The sequence below is a fragment of the Sus scrofa genome, chromosome 7 (assembly GCF_054392235.1).
Source record: "Sus scrofa isolate SSC_HxYL_T2T_F1_AM1 chromosome 7, Sscrofa_HxYL_maternal_Yorkshire_Landrace_v2.0, whole genome shotgun sequence".
Lineage (NCBI taxonomy): Eukaryota > Metazoa > Chordata > Mammalia > Artiodactyla > Suidae > Sus > Sus scrofa.
Genome location: NC_139389.1, coordinates 107,368,222 through 107,384,875, shown reverse-complemented (window position 1 = coordinate 107,384,875; position 16,654 = coordinate 107,368,222). Strand labels below are relative to the sequence as shown.

The window sequence follows — 16,654 nt, the reverse complement described above, 5'->3', positions numbered from 1 at the left end:
AAACCATAAAACCTATTTTATGGCTCTATGCAGCCAAGCTAGATGAAAACCAATGCTAAGCCACGAATCATCCATGAGACAGCAACCATACCCCTGGCAGCCAGAGAGCTCCCCCCACTCACCAGTATCAGGTTAAATCGGTCACTCGCCAAAGCGGAGGGATCTGAGCTCTGAATCTGGACCTTCTTCCTCTGCATGCAGCTTACTCGCAACTCATGGGCTAAACTGCAGATGAGAAAGAGGAGGGCGGGGGGTAGGGATGCCGTGCCCAGACATCTGTGGAGAAGATGCAGGGGTTCTGCTCTGCCCCACACCCGAAGACCGTCTTCTCTGGTCGGCCCTCTCCTCTCCACATGAAATGTCAGCAATGGAGCTGGGCAAGGCCCCAAAGAATCGCAATTTTAGAACTCTTAGGGAAACTAAGGCAAAGAAATGGGTGGCTCAATTGATCTTTCACTCAAAGAAAGTCAGAACTAGAACTAGAGGGATTTGTTTTGGATCAACAAGTGCAACTGTTGAGACAAAGAGAACAAGCCTGAGAAATGAGACAGCCACCCATCCCACTGCCCCTTTTCCTCCACCGAGGACCCAGTATGTTTCAGGGTGGAGAACAGATCTAACTAGACTTCTGACTCTGCCCTCTCAGAGGGAGGGAAATAGAGGAGAGTCGCATCCCTCCTGCCCCGGCTGATACGGCCTGCAGGTCTGATCTTCTCCCTGAAGGGGGCGCCTTGGTAAGCCACCCTAATTCGAGCTGTTTCTTCACGGGCCCAGGCACACAGGAGGCAGCAGGACGCAGGGGTGAGGCGCTCAGGCCTGGGAGGGAGACAGAGCCCACCCTTTCTAGCTCTGCCTTGAGCAAATCATTCCACTCTGAGTCTGCCTCTTCTGGGACCTGGGGAAGTACCCAGCCATCTCCCAGGGTTTTAGTTCAACTGTACCAGACATCACAAGTCTTTAAAGTTTAGTACACAACCATTTCATGTTCCATTTTTGGTGACAACTCATTAGAAAGGGAAAAGGAGGCAGAAGCCTGATGGGATGAAGTTAAAGGACATTTTACTAAACTAAAGATGATTTATAAGTAACTAAGAGGAAACATCTTGAGAAATTTCTACCGAATTTCTCTGCCTGGATTCCCTCTTCCTGGCCTCCTGCAAGAGCCTCCCCGCCTGGTCCAGAGGAAGGATTCGCCCAGGGCTGACTTTGGCAGCAGAAGGCAGGCTGTGAGTGGAAGCTCCTCCACTGTGAAGACTCCTCACAGAGTAGCTATGTGCTCTAGCCTGACTGGGTTCTTGGACCACAGAAATAGGAAAAAAAAACATTCATGAAGAAAACATAACAATGAGGCATTGTCTTACCGGCAATAACTGGTGACGTTGAGAAAACCCAGCCTGCTTTTTTGTAGCAAGGAAGATGCATTAAATCCCAACCTGGCTATTTTCTAAATTAAAAAGAGTAAAATTCAGTCAAGTTTTATGTTATCAGATAATGGGGTATGTTTATAATTCCACAGGATACAATGAAGAAACATGTACTAAGACTGTAGGAACTATATGCATAAAAATCTGATGGTCTCCTCTGTGAGTCTCCTCTCCTTGGAAAGAGGACAAGCCCATCACAAGAGAGTAGGTGTGAGCTGGGAAGTCTGCTCGGCACCGCTGTCTAGGCCTCCCATCGATTTCTTCCCGAGGAGATGAGGCCGCCGAGTTGCTGAGGGCAGGAATGGCACTGGACACTCAGGTCTGCATCGCGCTTCGCATTCAATCGATGGTGACTGTGGATTTTCCATTCCACTGCCCTCATATCTGCAAAATGTCCTGGCATCTAATCTGCAGAAAGGATCCTCATATTCAAACCACACACCCTGCTTTCCTATTTAAAATATATGGTTACAGAAGCTTTATCAGGCTGCTACTGAGTCGCCTGAGGAAGGACAAGACGTCAGAACTACTGATGAAATCCGGCAAAAAAGAAAAGGGTGGTGGTGGTGGGAGGAGATTTCTTGCCTTTTCTTATTCTCTTACCAGGTTCCTTTGGGGAACTTCAAGACACCACCCTCCCCAAAATGCGCTAAGCTGAGTGTTACAGGGGTGTTTAATTGGCACCTCCTGGTGGCCATGGGTGGACGCTGGCAGGAGTGGAGGGGACGGGCAGCCCCGGGGGGTGTGGCGCCCACCTTTCCCTGCCTGTCCTCTTCCTCTAGCAGCTGCAGCCTTTTGCTCTCCATTTCCTTCTGCCGGATGCTCTCCTTAGTGAGGGGGTTGCAGTTATTATGTCCCGGGAGCAAGCGGAAGTAGCGGTTCTTCTCAGGATCAAAGTAATAACCTGGCAGATCTTTAGTCAAAAAAAAAAAAAATCCAACTTACAAACCATGTGCTGAGCCACCCAGTGAGGAGCCCAGGGGCCTGTCCACCACCCCTCCTAGCCGCCACCGCCGCTCCTTCCTCAGAGGCAGGAGGTGGGCTGGCACTGCCAGTCACCATCCTGGGCCTAGTTCAGTCCCGGGGGGAGCAGCTTTTGCCTCGATCACCATTCCTGACACACCCGGCTCCTCCCTTTAGTGTTTCAATTTGCTTCCAGAAATTTCCTTCAAGCCAGGAATGGACTGATGACACACATGGAGTGTATCCACACAAGTGAAGACACACAGGGCCGAGGAGGAGGGCAGCTGGAAGGGACAGACCAGGGGACGAGGCAGGACGACGAGGAGGTTTCATCTTTCTCCATGGGCAGTCTCCATGGGCAGGGCTGGGGGAGCCCAGTCCAGCGGGCTGCCTTACCTGGCACAGAAGAACTGCCAGCTGAGCTGGATGAGGTGGAGGGGGCCTCGTCATCACTGCGGCTGGACCCCTGTGGGCTCTGCTGTGCCCCTGCGTTGTTCCTGTTGACACACAGCCAGGGTAACTTTTGCCAAGGGCCTGAGTCTCAGTCTTTCTTTGCCTCTGGGTCTTGCAGTTCCATAGCCTTCACCCCTGAACCTCTCACACTGGATTATTTGGGGAGCACTGACCCCTCTTTTCCTTGGTAGCAGTTTACCTACTGCAGACAGACCCAAGTTAGGGCAAGGTTTTGGTTTCTCAACCTTAAGAGGATGCATGTCACAGTAGTTCCCCTTTCATATCTCCTCATTTGAGCATTTGGGGAGGTCTTTTGGAATTTTCCAGATGAAAATGAGAACAGAAATCTTGGCCAATAAGAATTTTACCAGCTGGGCTCATTTGTCAGCTCAAGAGCAGTTATAAGGCCAGGCGAATTTCATTCTTTATTGGATTCAGAAGTAGAGCTTAAATTTTACTTGCCTACCCAACCCTACAGATGGAGAAACTGGGGTTCAGAGCACAGAGGTGACTTGCTCAGTAATAGTGGGATAGAGCCATGGTTTAAACACTCATTTTGCAAAGCTACAAGCAGCTTCTGTGGCAATTACACGCTGAAAGATACGATAGGACAAAAAGGCCCGATTTTAGAATCTTGGATAAAATCCACTTTCAAACCAAGAACTTCCCCTGTCCTCTTCAACACCAAAAAGAATACAAACTGCAAAACTAGGCTAAAGGAAGTAAAGAACTTTCTCTTTTGTATATAAACACTAACCATGCAACTCAGAGAAAATTATTCTCCCTTTTTATAGCCCAGAGCTTCCTGAGGCAGCTCAGCTGTGATCAGCAGAATGAGGAGGAAGGTTTAAGTGTCTTGACAAATGCCTACGTTTCTAGGCCAAGGGCCGCTGCCCCATTCTTTCCACGTGGAACCCAGAAGATGGCTGTCCAGCGTGTTTCCACATGACCCTGCCAAGCTGAGCCAAGACTCTCTTTCTGCACAGATCACGTTTTGCTACACGTTGCGCACTTGTGTGAAGGCCTGGGGCCCAAAAAGTATCCATGGTTCTCCATATAAAACATACAAACACCGGGTCCTGTCTGGATCTTTTCACAATACAGGTCAAGTTTGGGACTCTGGCTCAGAGCAATATTTTATTCTGCACCTAATGAGGCCCACCATGTACAGAAGGCCTGCTCAGAGCCAGGCAGCCTGATGAGGCTTTACATACCTTTTTTCGAACCTCATAAGATGAGTGACTAGGGGTGACTGAGTACCTTGCCCAATTTCACACAGGAAAGAAAACAGAGTATCAAACCCAGACCTCCTGATTCCCTTGTTCCTTCCACAACATTTTGATGCTTTTTTTAAAAAAAACTGTTTGGGTTAATCTGTTTTAGATAAGCATCCTGACATTTGACATCTTCTGACCTTAAAACTAGAAATCTGTCCATTTTAAAAGGAGGTCTGGAGTGGGGAAGAGTTTTGAAACTGGCACCCAAGTCTCCTTTGGTGAGGAAGGGGCTGTGCAAAGACCTTCTATGGCCAGAAGTCACACCCACGGCCCTGAACTGTGAAGAGGTGTCCTTTTCAGGGGTGGGGTGTATCATGTTCTGAGAATAGGCTGATGGTATTTCATTCATGGAGAAAAATAAGCAGAGTGTGGAAATTATTTAATTATGGGGACCTCACCTAAGTATACAGTAAGTTGTATTTTTTAAGCTGGTGGTAGATATAGGATGTTCACTGTATTATTCTTTACATCTTTTTGTGTTTATTGAATACTATATCATACTACATATTATATATCTTTACTTAGGATTTTGGCTGAATTAATGAAATTAGATTTCCAGAAAGGTATTTTCATAGACTGAAAAAAAAAAAACAACAAGTAAAAGACATCTAAAAAATGGAGAAACACGGAGTTCCCGTCGTGGTGCAGTGGTCAACGAATCCGACTAGGAACCATGAGGTTGCGGGTTCGATCCCTGGCCTTGCTCAGTGGGTTGAAGATTCGGCGTTGCTGTGAACTGTGGTGTAGGCTGCAGACTCGGCTTGGATCCCGAGTAGCTGTGACTCTGGTGTAGGCCGGTGGCTACAGCTCCGATTAGACCCCTAGCCTGGGAACCACCATATGCCGCGGGAGCGGCCCAAGAGATGGCAAAAAAAAAAAAGACAAAAAAAAAAAAAAAAAAAGGAGAAACAGCTTTCTGGTTGCATCAGATGTTTACTTCTAATTCTAAGCCTGTGGCTAAGGCTCTGGCCAGAAGTCATGGTCCCCCTGAAAAGGAAGACAGTGTGGCCATCTCCTTGGTACGTGAAGTGTGGCCGGCAGGCTGGCCTGCAGCAGGGACACCCCCTCGGGAGCCTGTGAGGAATGCGGACTCTAGCCAGCCCCACCTCACACCTGCATTCTGCCAAGACCCTGAGGGAGCTGCGTACACACACGTGTGCTTTCAATGCCAGGAGGGCACTGGGCAGCACTTGCCTCTCGTGAGAACCAGGTTGTCTGAACCAAGTGTTCTGTTGCTGGCTTCTTCTCCCACGTCTTCTGCTATGCCAGCTGCTTTTATGCATTTCAGTTCCTAAAAGAGGAAAAAAAAGAAAATACATGCTTGTGTGCACACTTTTTGCCTGCTGATAAGAGTTCCTTCCTGCTCAGAACTAAAAAAAAGGATGGCCCGACCTGGGTTATCATCAAAGCCACCACCAAGCCTCACCTGTGAAGAGACTGCCACTGATAGAACCCAGCACATCTGGAGCCACTTCTCTGGCAGCTGTCCTTTTACCTCACAGCTGACACTGGCCCAACGACCTGCCAACCTCCATGCCCTGGGTCACTGTGTGTTGGCAGAGTCTCACAACTACTTTACGACAAAAGTTTGAGCCTGGCATGAGAACCCTCCTAGGCTAGTCTTCTTTTCCTTACCACATTAACACAGGGCATAATTTTTCTTTCAATCCAAACACATCCCTGTTCAAAGAGAATCGTTAACAGTGAACACGTCCTCCTACTTCGTTTCAGTATCAAATCGAAAACTGTGAACAAATTAAACAGGGCCATTATGTGTGACTTCTCAATGTGCTTTAGAGATTGCTTTAGCTTCCTGAAGCACATCACCTGTTAAAGGGAAGGACGTGCACATGCATTTTTTGAAATAAGGAATGAGGTTTTAATAATACTGATGTTGCCATGATTATTTCGAGTGTTTTTTTTCAGGTCTTGTCTTGCATAGCCTGAATCTATCACTTAATCATCAAATCATCAGAAGTTTTAACATTGGGAATCCCATTAAGAAATTTAAGACCGAATTACAGTACATGGACCAGTTGCTTTGCGTTTCACACTTTCCCACCCACTGGAGACACTGTGACATCTTATTGAACACACTAAAAATATATTCAAATGCCTTAACAAAGTTAGAAAAAAATCTCTAGAGCAGAATGCAATCCCAGAATAGATTAAAAAAAAAATCATTTGCCTTTATTTCCCAACTTCTCCTGTTAGTATAAAAAAGAACACTAGAAGTCTGGATCTACATTTCTAGAATTCAGTATTTATCCAATAAATTCTATGTCAACCTGTGATTATGAGTTGGGGGCTAATTTGATACAAAGGAAGAGAGCGAGTATAGCACTTGACCCAACTTTTCATGAATTCCATAACAAAATCCTTGATTTGTGTGCTTCAGAGTCAGTCTGCCTCCCACCCTGGGTCACTCCACAATCTGGATTAGTTTAACCAGCCACTCTCTAGTCCTGTGCCAGAATGTAAGCACTACTAAAGCCAGTGACATAACCATGTTGACTTGGAGTCATCATAAATGTCTCACTTTCATCCTCCGCTGGGACATTATACATTGACCTAATTTTATTTATTCCTAGTTTAAGTCACTCCTGACAATCCAGGGTCTTATCATTCTCCTAAAATCCATTTACACTTCCTTCCGGTCACTGTTAGTAGACAGCAGAGCTCCCTACCTCACCAAGAAGAGAGATGTTACCAGCACCAATACCCCAACTTCTTTCCCATCCACTCCACAAATCCTTTACTAATCCTTCTCATCCTTTCCGTCTTGGAGAAACTCGTGTCCCTGTACTTTTTTCAGGCAAGCCCAACCCTCCTGGCTATTGATCTCATTTTCTTCTCGAAACTCTGCAGACATCTGTACCCATATATGTTTAATCAATCTTCTACCTCCTCATCTCAGCTTATAAACACATTCAGGCTTTTAATTTGCATGTGTTCCACCTCTAGTCTAAAAGGTATAGTCAGTCATATTCTGAATCACCCCTTTGATTTTCCAATCACTCTTCAAACCCACTGCAGTCAGGCCTCCTCCATCTTCATTGTTCTGCTAAAATGCTCTTGCTGAGGTATTAACTAATGATCGACCTACTTGCCAAAGTCAATGGCTTCTTTTTAGCCCTTGTTCCTACAACACATGAAGCTTCACTGTTCCCTAGATTTCTGGGATATCTTTCTCTTGTTCTCCTCTTACTTGTCCTCATTTTTTTTTTTTTTGGCTGCACCCACAGCACATGGAAGTTCCTGGACCAGGGATTGAACCCACATGACAGCTGTAGCAATACTGGATCCTTAGCCTACTGGACCACACGGGAATTTCCATTCCTCTTGTCAAGTTCATCCTTTTCTGGTTTCTTCTGGGTTACCCAGCCTGTGTGTGTTTCCCACTGTTCTGCCCTAGATTCTCTTCACTTCATACATTTCATCTGCCAACACAGCTTCATCTCTAAACTAGCAATCCTCCAGAGCATCAAGTTCTTATTAGAAGGCCACCTCCTGTCTACTTCCACAGACCTAGCAGATGCAACATATTCCAAAGGGAGTTCACAATCTCTCCTTAGGTCCTAGTCTGCATCTGCTCTTTCACCAATCCATATTTCCATTCTCTGAAATTCTACCACTGCCTCACCTCTGTCCAAAAATACAATTTTATTCATTTTCCCCAGCAACCACATTAACGGCTCCTGAACACTACATGCACAGGATTCTGTTTGGCTCAATTATTTTATGCCTCAAAGAATAGCTCTATTTATTAACTAGTTAAGTTATAAGCCAACGGCACTGTGCATAGGAAGGGAAACAGGTATGGCCAGTGTTAAGAAAGCTGGTAGGAGAAATAAGCCGTATTGACATAAGATGATTATTGTTATCAACTCCATAAAAAGATAAAAATTTACATGATTTTAGTTTGCCTTAGTTATGAGATGATGCATGAACAGTAAAAAACACAAGTAATGTTGAGTGAAAGGCTTCAGATCACCCATCAGGAGGCAGGGCCACTGGCCCGACTGCACCACTGTCTTCAGCGGGGGATTGCACAATCAGAAGGACACAGTAAATAACAAAATAAATGGCGAGGGAGCATTGATTCTGGCCACAAGACAATATTTCTAAGTGATCAACTCACACAAGCACAGGTTCAGGCACTGCAACAGAATAAGGGAAGCTAATAACATCAATTGATTTAATAACCAAGATCAAGCCAAAGTCATTTTTTTTTAAAGTCACCATAAATAGAAGCTGACCAAACAGAAAAAATTAAGAGTAGGATGAAATGGTATCTTTCTGAAAAATTTTTTTCTTTTTTTAGGGCCACACCTGAAGCATATGGAAGGAAGTTCCCAGGCTAAGGGTCAAACCGAAGCTGCAGCTGCCAGCCTACACCACAGCTCATGACAACACTGGACCCTTGACCCACTGAGCAAGCCCAGGGATGGAACCTGCATCCATCCTCATGGGTACTAGTCAGATTGGTTTCTGCCGTGCCACAATGGGAACTTTTTGTACTTCGAAGAAGCCAATTTCAGGGAGTGTGTCCTCTCCAAATGCAAACGTAGTTCATTCTCAAAATCTACCGTATGGATTTCATGTGCACCCATCACTCTGTACTGAACTTTGTACTCCTAACCTGTATTAGATGTGATATGAATTCTTTAAGGCAAAGATCCTGCCTTGTTCTTTTTTCTATTCCTAGCACTCATGACCTAGGTGGCTCTCACCAAGCTAAAACCAACCAATCAACCAATACTGCAGCTACATTAAATCCCAGGTTAAATACCCAGAGCTTCCTTCTGCTCTGGGTATGTTCATTTGATGTTCAACATACATTTACAAATTGCTCACACAACGTCAGGCTAGGCACTGGGGAGCAGGCAGAGATAAATAAACTGTGGTTTCCATGCTCAAGGCACTTGCTGTTAAGTAGGGGAGATGCATGCCTGAACCAATTCATGCAGTACATCTTGAGGGTGAAGACTCAGGTCTCCCCAGGTGCAGTGGGAGAGAAGGGAGTGACTACTCTGAGTGGAAGGACCAGGAGGGAGAGTTTAAATAGACTCAGCCTGCCAGGCAAGGTGGGGGGATGAGGGGCCTTAAGGAGTTTGGTGTGGCCAGTGCCAAAGCACAAGGGGTTGGGAGACTAGGCTGGAAAGGCAGGTAGGGTCGCAGCCCGAAGTCTCCTGGTGCTCGGTGAGTAACACGACTAGACTTGCATTTTAGAGAGAGTACCTTAAAGGCAGTGGTGAAGGGAGTTAGTTGGAAGTTAAGGACTGCTGCAGCAACTCAGGTGAGATGAATGCATCAACATGGAAGTGATACCTGGGAGAGAGAACCCTGAATTTAGGAAGATTAGGAGGTGAATTTCATGGGAGAGGTGGAGGGAGAGCAGCTGAGAACTGGTAAGTAAATAACTGTGTCCTGACCTGGGAGACCAAGAATAAAGGAGGAAGAGCAGTTTGGGGAATGAAGAGGGTAAGTCTGATTTTGAACAAACCAATCTCAAGATGTTTGCAAATTAGGATCTGGGAGTTCAGAGGGGTAAATGAGGCTAAAGATATAAATTTGAAAGTCATCAGCACATGGAGAAAGACTGAGACAAATGTGGCTCCAAAGCCAAATATATAGTGAGGATTAAAATTGAAAATTAAGAGAAATTTTATTGGACAGTAACACAAAATCAGCACAATCAGTTTGTAGATTGGTGTTTCTCAACCAAACAAGGGCAATTCTACCCACCAGGGGACATTTTTGTTTGTCACAACTTGGGGGTGATCAGAGGGGTGGGGTGCTAAAGCATTCAGTGGGTTGAAACCAGGGATGCTGGAAACCATCCTACAATACAGGACAGCATCTTACAACAAATTATCCAGCCCCAAATAGTGCTGAGGTTAAGAAACCCTGTTCTAGATAGAAAGCACTCAATAATAATTTGCTGGGTGAAATGCGACATCCTAGCTCCTTTGGAGCCATCCTACCAAGCACAGACATTGAGTAAGATGTGTTGTGGGAGGGTGAGTTTGGCTTTGCTATTCAGAGAACCTTTCAAGTATTTGAAGGAATAAAGAAGAATAATTTCTAAGAGACCATTAATTTAGAGTTCCTACTGTGGTGCAGCGGGTTAAGGATCTGGTGCTGTCACTACAATGACTTGGGTCACTGCGGTGTTGCAGGTTCAATCCCCTGGCTTGGGAACGTCCACATGCCATGATGCAGCCAAAAAAAAAAAAAAAAAAAAAGAGACCACTTCTAAAAAAAGACAATGTTAATCTCAAACAAACAAACATGATTTAACTTTTTGTAAAATGATTGAGCAATACTTCTCAAGTAACTTATTAAAAATGTACATGACTTCTTCTGGGAATTGATCCTAAAAAAATAATCCAACAGACTGTAAAAATTATATGTAAGACATTTGCTACAACTTTCCAACTCACTTTATGAAACTAGAATTTCTGTTGCCAAAACCAGACAAAGGTATCACAAGACAAGAAAACTGCATATAAATCAACCTACTTATGAACACAGACACACAAATCCTTAACCATAAGGCTGGTTCAACATACAAAAAAACAGTACAATACACCATATTAACAGAATAAATGAAGTAAAAAACTTCTACATGATTACCTCAATAGATGCAGAAAAAACAGTGGACAAAATCCAAAACCCTTTCACAATAAAAACTAGGCACTGAAGAGCATCTACAAAAACCCACAGCTAATATCATACTTAATGGTGAAAGACTGAAAGCTTTTCTCCTAAGATCAGGAATAAGAAAAGGATATCTATTCTTACCGTTTCATTCAACATTGTACTGGAAGTTGTAGCCAGAGGCAGTTAGGCAAGAAAAGAAAGAAAAGACATCCAAATAGGAAAGGAAGAAGCAAAATGATTTCTATTTGCAGATGACATGATGTTATATATACAGAAAATCCTAAAGACACACAGAAATACTGGAGCTAAGAAATGAGTGAAGCAAGGTTGCAGAATACAAGATTCATATATAAAAACTCAACTGTATTTATATACACTAGCAATGAACAATCTAAAGATGAAATTAATACAAATCCATTTACAACAGCATCAAAAAGAATAAAGTAGTTAGGAATAAACAAGTGCATAACTTGTACACTGAAACTGTAAGACACTGTTGAAAAAATTAAAGAAGACCTAAAAAATGGAAAGACATCCATGCCATGGATTGGAAGACTTAAGATGGTCTCCCAATTGATTTAATGCAACCACTATCAAAATTCCAACCACCGTCTTTGGAGAAGTGGACGAGCTGATCCTGAAACCAATATGGAAGTGGAAAGGACAGAGAATAGTAAAAAGAAAGTTTTGTCCAGATACAGCCCAGGAGTGGGATTGCTGGATCATATGGTAGTTCTATATTTAGTTTTCTGAGGAACCTCCATATTGTTTTCCATAGTGGTTGTACCAATTTACATTCCCACCAATAGTGTTGGAGAGTTCCCTTTTCTCCACACTCTCTCCAGCATTTGTTATTTGTAGACTTATTAATGATGGCCATTCTTATGGGTGTGAGGTGATATCTCACTGTAGTTCTGATTTGCATTTCTCTAATAATGAGTGCTGTTGGGCATTTTTTTTTTTATGTGCCTGTTGACCATCTGTATGTCTTCTTTGGAGAAATCTTTATTCAGGTCTTCTGTCCATTTTTCAGTTGCGTTTTTTTTTTTGCTGTTGAATTGCTGCTTTGTATATTTTGGAGATTAAGCCCTTGTTGGCTACACTGTTTGCAACTATTTTCTCCCATTCCATAGGTTGTCTTTTTTTTTTTATTATTGTTTCTTTTAAGAATAGTCTTTTCTACTGCTGGGACACCTGAATATTCACATGCAAAAGAATAAATTTGGAGACCTACTTCGCATCATATATAAAAATTAACTCTAAAGGATCCAAGCTCTAAAATTATAAAACTTTTTAGAAGAAAACAAAGGTGTAAATCATCATAAACTTGGAATAATGGCTTCTTAAATATGACACCCAAAGTACAGGAAAAAATAGATAAATTAGACTTCATCAAAAGTAAAAACTTTTGTGCAAAAACACTACTAAGAAAGTGAAAAGGCCAAAGAATGGGAGAAAATATTTTTAAATTGTATATTTAATAAGAATCTAGAATCCGGATGATACAAACAATTCAACAAGAAAATAAAAATAACACAAAAAATAAGGAAGAAATTTGTAGACATTTCTTCAAAGTTATACAGATGGCCACTTAGAACATGAAAAGATGCTCAACATCATTGGTCATTAGGTAGATGCAAATCAAAGCCACAAGGACGTAACACTTTATACCTATCAGGAAACAAAAACAAAAAACAAAAAACAAACAAACAAACATTGGTGAGGATGCAGAGAAACTGGAACCCTCCTCATACACTGCTGGCGAGAATGTAAAATGCTGCCGTCACTTTGGAAAACAGTCTGGCAGTTCCTCAAAAGGCTCAACGTACAGTTACCACATGACCTAGCAAAATCCAACAGAAATGAAAACATATGGCCATATAAAAATTTGGGCAGTAATGCTCACAGTAGCATTATTCATAACTGCTCCAAAGTGTAAACAACCCAAAATTCCATCAACTGATGAATCAGTGAACAAAACACAGTACATCCATATAAGAGAATGTTATTCAGCCATAAACAGAATGTAAACTGAGGCATATGTACATTATGGATGAACCCTGAAAATACTATGGTAATTAGATGAAGTAGCCACATATTGTATTATTTATTTGATGTATATATTGCATGTCCAGAACAGGCAAATCCAGAGATGAAGACAGAAGTGGTTTCCAGGGGCTGAAGGAAGAAGGCATAGAGCATGGGGAGCATACAGGTCCAGAGCCTTTTTATAAAAAGCTTCTTGGGAGTTTGTGTGACTCAGAGGGTTAAGGATCTGGCATTGGCACTGCTGTGGCTCAGGTCACTACTATGGAACAGGTTCCCTCCCTGAACCCAGAACCTCTGCATGCTGCAGGTGCAGCCATTTTTCTATTATGAATAATTGCTTTTTCTAGTTATTTCAAATGAGTTGAAGAAGACTCTGATTCAATTGTTTTGTATTCAAGAATAAGAGTAATTGTTATATCCTTTTATTATCTCTGTGGTAGCAGAGAAAAAAATTTTATATAATTTTAAATGATTTATGGTATTTCATGTGTTCTTGTTAATGTTTTTTCAGGCAACATTCCACCAAATTACTAGCTTTCCAAAAGCTGTAGCATCATATAATACTTTAGCATGACAGCAGTTTTATTTGTTTTAAAGCCAGAATCAAGTTGAACGTGACTTTAAAATTAATGGTTTGTACACCTGTAAAGCATGGATATAGTGTCAAGTTCCTTTGTTCTATTTGATTATACACTTGTTGAAAGGTAAATTTACAGATAAAATTATGAGATTTCATGTTTCAATAAACGTTTTTTTAAAAAAGAAAACTTGTCTTTTTAGTTAAAGCTTCATGAAATAGAATTTATATTTAATCAGAATGACTAGATAGGATACTTTTGTATAGTCTAAAATAACTAAGTGGAATTGGTAGATCTGGATTTTGATCTCTGCTTACTATATATAGGACTCCCAAACAGGCACAGTACATTAATATGAAATACTTTGAATCCCAAAATCTTAAAAAAAAAAAAAAAAAAAAAAAAAAAAGGTGTGGGAGTTATAGAAAAAGATATCCCTAGGTAGGAGGTGTGTATTTTTTAAAACCTTCATTTGGGGTCAGTATAAACATCCTTTAATTTTTTCCCCCATTTTCAGTAGCATTCCATTCTGATGTTTAGCATAGCAAGCCAGTATAAAGTTTTACAATTCAGCAATCCTGAATTATGAGTCATATTAAGATGAAAATGGAAATAAGACGTGTACTGATGGTAATCTCTGAACGGGAACTCTGAATTTGCTCTTACAATACCTAAATGAGATGAATCATCTGGTGGATACATAGAGCTTCCGAAAACTTTGAATCCTCTCAATATTTTATACATTTTGGTAGGCAGCAGTGTATACCGCTAAAGCTTTTGCTGTAAAACAGCATTTCAGTAGTGATAAATTCTGAAAATAGTCTTTATATTCTTTGCTTTATGCTTTCCAAAATCGCCAATAGTTTCTTCTAGATGAGAGTTGTTTGCATAGCATCCACTGTTAGTTTTCTGTAAATGGGTCCAGCGATCAGTGTGCTGACTCTACCTCAGGCAGAAGCTGCTTAGAGTCTCTATCCTTGCCTCCGCTTTTGAGTCATCCTGCTTCATTTTTCACCGGTTACTTTGGCGCCAAGTCTCTCAACGGTGGCGTGTGGATAATCCTGAAGTTCTGCAAACTCGTGAGCGGCTTTTCAGGCCCTGCTTCAAATCTGGGTTCTCTGTGAGGGCCTCCTGGGGAGCTCATTCACTGGAAGGTTGGCTTTGCTTTGCACCAAAGACTAGGCACAGCTTTCCAAAAGGCTCCGCCTTTGAGCTGCCTACAGTTTCCAGGAGATGCTTCCTACTCCTCCCCCAAGACACCGTTGTGGGCCCAGTGCCTCAAGGCTCGTGAGGTGGGGGTTGCTCTGCGCCAGGCAAGGTGGCAGACAGCTTCCCTCCTGCCTCTGCTCACTGGGGGCCGCTGGGGCCCGAGCCTGCAGAGCGTAGGCGACTCTGGGTCCGCCGGGTGTGCCCAGGACCTGGTGGGGTTGTCCAGGCTCCCACCAGGGCTGGTCTGAAACTCAGAGAGAGGGCGAGGTTCCACTGCCCCACCGGAGCAGCTGGGCCTCACCATCTCTCTAGAACGGAGAACGTGATCGGGGGCCCTAGGTGGGAGCTCAACATCACCTCTTATAGACACGGGTCCCTGCTGGGGCCACAGGGTTTTTTTTTGGGTTGATGAAAATGCTCTGGAATAAGACAGTGGTGCTGGCCGCATGACCTTGGGAATACACATGCCCCCTGCCCCCCCAACACACACAGTAAAGGGGTGATTTTTTTGGGGGGGGCTTTTTGGGGCTGCGCCCACAGCATATGGAGGTCGCAGGCTAGGGGTCGAACTGGAGCTGTCGCCGCCAGCCTACACCACAGCCGCAGCAATGCAGGATCCAATCCGCCTCTAAGACTTACATTACAGCTCACGGCAATGCTGGATCCTCAACCCACTGATGGAGGCCAGGGATCAAACCCGCATCCTCATGGATACCAGTCGGGTTCGCTAACGATGGGCCACGATGGGAACTCCTGGCACATGTGAATTATATCTCAAAAACAAAACCGATTTTTACTACAGCAGTTCTGTAATATTTCTAAGTGAGAAACATCCTAAATATCTAGCAGCAGATGAATTAAGACACTACTGGACTGTAGCGTGGAAAATGCCAACGCCACTGATTTGGAAAACCCAACATAAAACGGCCCCTTACAGGGGGCTTGCTAGGCCCACCCTGAGTTGATACTTCTAAACTCTACCTTACAAGTGAGGATTGGAGGACTAGGCACCGGACCCAGAAAGACATAGTATTTGATGGGAAAGGAATTCCACCCCTGCTGGTCTGGCCTCGGGGCTTCATCACCCACACATACCACCTCAACTACAATTTCCAGCTACTTAAAACTAGAGTTTGGGGCTTTGGAATTTTGATTCCTCCTATTAGTTGTCATCTCCATTTTTTTTCCTTCTTGCTGTCTGATGCACAGGACAAAGGGCTAGGGACGGTCCCATGCCTGTCCAGGGGAAGGGGGTGTCATGTTTTCTGAGGTCAACTGGAGGCTTCCCAGACACCGCGAACGCCAAAATGGAAGGGGAGACTTGATCACCAGCGCGGCTCGGTGCGGAGGTGAAATCGGGAAGCTTGGGTTCATCCGGCGGCTCCACCGCTCATTAGTTCGTGAGTTACCTCGGATAAGTGACAACCTCTCTAGGGCTCTTTAGTCTAAGGTACTTCCACCCACCTCACAGAGCTGGTGTATAGAAAGCTTAGTGCTTGTAAAGCGGTCAGCAGAGCCCAGCACTCAGGCGCCCATGTTCGCTGCTATACTGACCTGCCTGAAAAAGTTCTCAACCTGAACTTTCAGGTAAACCGCCAACAAGCGCCCGCAGCCCAGCCACTGACAGGTTGTTGGGTGGCACGTTGACTTCAGGATTTAGAAAAACGCTCCTTCACGTCAGACTCCAGCGGCGACACTCAGAGTTCCCCTCCCACAAGGCAAGCGAGCTCCACGCGCGCACCAATCCCACCCGGCGGGAGCTCGCCGGCCCAGCCCCCCACCCACGCCACGGTCAGGCCGGCGTTCCACGTGCTCTGCTCCTCCCCGCCCCTTTCTCGGGCCTTCCCCCCACGCCCTATCCCTCCCGAATTCTGTCGCGGGAGCAGCAGCTGGCCCCGGACCAACGCCAACGATCACTCCAGTCAGCTCAGACTTACTTGATCAGAGGGTCCCTTCCGGCTCTCCCTCGGGCCCAGGATCAGCAGAAGTGGGGACTAAGCGTGCAAGGACCCGGAAAGACCGAGGCGTAGCGTCC

At 44.1% G+C, this 16,654-nt stretch overlaps 1 protein-coding gene across 7 annotated transcripts in view; it reads right to left on the bottom strand.

The window, feature by feature from the left end:
- The window catches only part of DCAF4 (DDB1 and CUL4 associated factor 4), a 30,474-nt gene extending 13,820 nt beyond the window's left edge, over positions 1 to 16,654 (bottom strand). For 4 of the 7 annotated variants that reach the window (XR_014811115.1, XM_084969756.1, XM_084969757.1 and 1 more), the window contains exons 1-6: positions 16,557 to 16,654; positions 5,312 to 5,408; positions 2,784 to 2,884; positions 2,180 to 2,337; positions 1,362 to 1,444; positions 123 to 225 (exon numbers count right to left, since the gene is read on the bottom strand). Coding sequence is in view for 3 of the 7 variants with exons in the window: in XM_001928868.5 (XP_001928903.1) it covers positions 123 to 225; positions 1,362 to 1,444; positions 2,180 to 2,337; positions 2,784 to 2,884; positions 5,312 to 5,400 (534 nt within the window). In the remaining 4 variants the exon portion in view is untranslated. Of the gene's footprint in view, positions 1 to 122; positions 226 to 1,361; positions 1,445 to 2,179; positions 2,338 to 2,783; positions 2,885 to 5,311; positions 5,409 to 16,083; positions 16,319 to 16,556 lie in introns of those variants that run through there. The other 3 variants (XM_084969758.1, XM_005666341.4, XM_084969755.1) reach the window with 2 other exon arrangements.